At 43.0% G+C, this 4,773-nt stretch overlaps 1 protein-coding gene across 2 annotated transcripts in view; it reads right to left on the bottom strand.

The window, feature by feature from the left end:
• LOC111148762 (mediator complex subunit 6) overlaps window positions 1–3,864 on the bottom strand; it is a 21,491-nt gene extending 17,627 nt beyond the window's left edge. For both annotated transcript variants that reach the window (XM_022505556.1, XM_022505558.1), the window contains exon 1: window positions 3,789–3,864. In XM_022505556.1, coding sequence (XP_022361264.1) covers window positions 3,789–3,810 — 22 coding nt within the window. In that variant the 5' untranslated portion in view covers window positions 3,811–3,864. The remainder of the gene's footprint in view (window positions 1–3,788) is intronic.
• Between the last annotated feature and the right edge of the window lie 909 nt (window positions 3,865–4,773).

The raw sequence follows: 4,773 nt of genomic DNA, 5'->3' as shown, positions 1-4,773 counted from the left end.
GTGGGTTAAGCCACTGCCTTCGGCTCAGGTCATGATCTCAGGGTCCTGGGATCGAGCCCTGCATCAGGCTCTCTGCTCAGCAGGGAGCCTGCTTCCTCCTCTCTCTCTCTCTACCTGCCTCTCTGCCTGCTTGTGATCTCTCTCTGTCAAATAAATAAATAAAATCTTTAAAAAAAAAAAAAGTAGTTTTGTTCAAAGCAACATTCTTACACTTTTTAAATTTCCTTAGGAATAATTATATAAAAGCATTTGTGGGTGCACCTGGGTGTTTCAGTAAGTTAAGTGTCTGCCTTCAGTTCAGGTCATGATCCCAGGGTCCTGGGATCAAGTCCCACATAGGGCTCCCTGCTCCACAAGGAGCCTGCTTCTCCCTCTGCCCTCTGCCACTCCCCCTGCTTGTGCTCGCTCGCTGTCAAATAAATAAATAAAAATCTTAAAAAAAAAAAAAAGCATTTGACAATTACAGGTTTGTTTCTCACATAATGGGAACTATGTCTATATGGTGTCATAAGTTACCGGTAATAAACTGTTACAATATTATAGATCATTTCAGCATAGGTAGAATAAGCTGCAGAAATGAATAAATATGTAATTATAGATTCCACCTGCCAACAATTATGAAGAGTCAACAGTATGGGCATGAGGTGATAAGGACCTGGTGGAAGGCAATGGCAATGCACAGAGAGAGAAGGACGAAATTGACATTTTTAGGGAGAAAACAACCAATTTTCTGAATGATCAATTATAAAGTCAGAGAACTTGGGAACCAATAACTCATTTAGTAAAGAAATGATAGTGACTTTGGCTTGGATATGTTGAAGGTTTTTTTTTTTTTTAATGATTTTTAAAAGTTTGTTTATTTTCCGGAGAGAGAGAGAGAATACAAGTGGGGGCTGGGAGTGGGGGAGCAGCAGGCAGAGGGAGAAACAGGATTCCTGCTGAGCAAGGAGCCCAATACAGGACTCAAAACTAGGCCCCTGGGATCATGACTTGAACCAAAGGCAGACACTTAACCAAATGAGCCACCCAGGTGTCCCTGGATATACTGAGTTTAAATGTGGAATCAGACTGTCAGAACTTGGAAGGAATCATAAATATCTTTTGCTCCAAGTGACTGTTCAGTATATTTTCCCTATAATTTTCTTCACCAAGCTGTATTCTGATCAGCAGCTGTCATATTTTCCCCATATTATAAACCAATCAAAGATGAAAAATCAGGCAAGTAAGGCCTATGAAACCAATACAAACACAAAGAATTTTATTCACCACTTCTGAACACTGTGCCAGGCACTACTTTAACCACTTCACCACACAATACTTCAAGAAGGCTGGTACTATATAGATACTACATAGTTTCTATGTGCTAGATTGTAAAGGTGAAATGTTTTTAGCACACTGTAATAACCCAGTAAATGTTAATTATGAAGATGTTGGTGGCAGTGCCAGTAATCAATTTGTTTTAAAATTTCAATGACCAAATTTATTTCTGTCTTAATCAAGGCTGTTCTAGTTTGTACCTCTCCCCACCTCCAGTTTATGCCTTTAAAAATAGAGATCCCTTTCATTCTCAAAAAGGTGTGAGCTTAGCAGACAATTTAGTCACATTAGTTGAACTCATTTCAAATGTCAGTGTCTCTACAAAGACTTTCTCTGCTTTGCAAGACAGAAATAATGTGTTCTCACAGCATTTTTTTATACTTTTGTTAATACTCATCATATTTTAACCCGGGAACACAAATGTGTTCCCATTAAATTTGACTTTTTAGACAACCAGGGCTGTGTCTTACTCATCAGGCACTTGCACAGGACCAGATTTAAAATAGTCAGCAAATGTCTATTTATTTATGATTGAGGGCCAAGGACAAGTTACTCTACTGGACATAGATTCACACATACTCCAGAATCCAAGGATGTTCAGTTACAAAACGGTTAACTGAGATTACGAGGGTGGTATGCAGCTGAGAAATATATCTGTCCCATTTGGGGACTACCTGTGACCACAGCCCCATTAAGAGAATATACTACTAAGTCAAGTACCACCCTAGTCCCAACTACCTCCAAATTTCCTTGCATTACACAAATGACCTCCTAATTGTTCTCCCTAATGCCACCCTTACCCTCTTACACTGTTCTTAGCAGACAAGCTGATCCTTAAAAACAGAAAGTCAGATTATGTTCATCCCCTTTGGACAAAACCCTCCAGTGGCTCTCCATTTTAGTCAGTTAGAAAGCCAAAGATCTTATTATCATGGCTTGCAATCAACTCACCAATTTCTCTGACCTTATCTCCTTCGCAACTTCTCTCACTCTGCTTCAGCCACACTGACCTTACTTTTCTTCTAACACACCAGAAACGCCCCACCTTAAAGCCTTTGCAATGACTGAACCAAATCTAAGTAAAACACCGTGAAAGGTAAATATCTGAAAACACTCTGATGGAGTAAATGTTCCTTTTTTATTCGGTAAAGGGAACATGTTGACATAGCCAAAGTACAGCTTTCTATCAGCAAGTAATTAACTTAGGCACGCTGAAACTCTCTGAAAAACAAACATAAAAACACTGCAGAAATGGTGAAGATCATTGGACATTCTGGGTAAATATAAATGAGAATATATTTCTATTTCTAATATATCTCTATATATTTCTAGAGTCCAATTTGGTTAATATAGAAAAAGGCATCTCAAAACACTTCCCTTTAATAATCAGGTGTAAACAAACAAAAATAACTCTAGGTAAAAACGATTAGGAACTATTACAGTTAGACAACTTTTGAGGAAAGCCCTTTTTCTTTAAACTGCTGGGGGGTGAGAGGTCTCGCATCTAGGTACAAAATTTCTTATTTCCTTGAAAGAAAAGTACACAAGTTTCAAATGGAAATAAATGCAGGTTAAGAGTTTCATACAAGGCCAAGAAGTTTTGTGGGAGCCATCACAACAGCAAAAAAAGATATTCATGGGCACTCTCTCTGTCTCATAAATTTTTCTCACTCTCATAAAAGGTTACTTCCAATCTGGAGGAACCTGGACAGTTTGGAACTAAGTTCTCAAGCTTCACATTGTATTTTAACCGCCCTTCGTTCACTCTTTGGAATCCCAGAGCACAATTCCTAGACTTTTTTTTTTTTTCCAAATTCACTGAAAAAGATGTGTGTACGTGTGCTGAGAAGAGAATGTACGGCCTAACTGGAACGAAAATCAAGTAGCTAAGGAACTGTGCCTCCCTGTATTTATTCACTGATTCAACAAATACCTGAGTACCTTTACAATTCAGCTGTGAAAAAGGACCGATCCCTGCTCTCAGTAACTGTTGGGTGCTCGATGGAAGGTACTGCAGACTCAAAAATAAAACTTACAGAAGAAAAGCTTAGGGATTCATGCCCAAGGACATGAGGGGCGCAGGGTCAGGAATAAGGCAGCTCCCACGCGTCGTCCCATGAGATGAACCAAATCACGTCATCCCACCCAAAGGATGCTACCCAAAGGTCGTCCCTTCACCCGGACAGAACTGTCCCAGTCTCGCTGAAGAGATATATGTCTCCAACAATACTGCAGGTCTGAGGGCTCGAAGCCCAGAGCTTCTTCCAACCCCTCCGTTTTGAAGCTTCTAAGAGACCCCTGAGGAGCCGGGGAAAACGATTTTTCGCCACATTAGAGCCTTGGGCTGTCCACAGAAACCACTCATAAGCGCCTGAGAGTCCTCACAAAAGATCCTGCATTTGCCCCCACCACGAGCTATAAACCCCCAAACGAGGCCGCGGCCAAGCAGGAAACAAAGGATAACATTGTACCTCGAATATCCACCGCCGCCATAGTTCTAAAAGCGCTCGCAGGTTCTCCTTCCGGCGTGCAGTAAACGTCACAACTCCGACGACGGAAGCGGCGCGCGGCGAACCGCAGGGCGGGTCAGGAAGGTGAGGAAGGGAAGAGACCGCACCGCCTGGGAGCTGCCTGGGAAAAGGGTGGGGCGGGTAGCCAGGGCGTGGGAGAGGGGGCGGGGCCGGGAGGAGGAGGGAGCGGAGAGGAGTGGGGCGGGGAGGGGAGGGGAGGCGGGTCTGGGAAAGAGAGGGGCGGGGCGGGCTGGGAGGTGAACAGGAAGCGAAGAGGTTACGGTAGTGGCTGCGAGGTGGGGAAAGGGGCGGGGCCAGAAGGACGGAGCGGGGCTGGGAGGTGGAGGGGAAGAGGCTGGGAGTGAGCATTAGGGGTAAAAGAAAATGTGGAGACTGAGGAAAGAGACTGAGCGGAGTCCTGCCCCTTTTCCCTCTCCCACCACTGAGAGATTGGAGAATTGCACGTTGATCTTTTGTGATCGTTAAAAAAAAAAAAAAGGAAAAAAAAAGCTTTCTGATTATGCAGAGTTGCGGGGGAATATCTTCCATTTTGAAAGCTTCCTCAGGTGTATCCAAAGGGCTGTTAGATTTAGGAGCTACTCTGTTCTGTTTTTCGTCCTGCCTCAAGAATGGGATGCTACAGAACTAAGCAGAAACAATTTGAGAGCCGTTAGCTTTTAAGTGACTAAACCCATTAAAAGTCTAAGCCCATTAAAGAAAGTTGTTAGATGCCTCTGAGATAAAAGTTTCGCAAGACAGGAAATGTTTCTGAAGTAAGATATTGACAAGATTAAAGGAATGGGAACACCTCTGCGTCCCTGATTAATGATTTAGTGTCGGCATTTCAGGTAGTCTGGGGTAGGAAGCAAGCCGGCAGAGGGAATAATTCTGTGATATGGGGAGACCATAGAAAGCCCCAGAAAGATTCTCGAGCTCCAGCGTGACC

The sequence above is a fragment of the Enhydra lutris genome, unplaced genomic scaffold, assembly GCF_002288905.1.
Source record: "Enhydra lutris kenyoni isolate GAN:26980312 unplaced genomic scaffold, ASM228890v2 scaffoldscaffold20, whole genome shotgun sequence".
Taxonomy (NCBI): Eukaryota; Metazoa; Chordata; class Mammalia; order Carnivora; family Mustelidae; genus Enhydra; species Enhydra lutris.
This window is presented reverse-complemented; position numbering and strand designations above follow the sequence as displayed.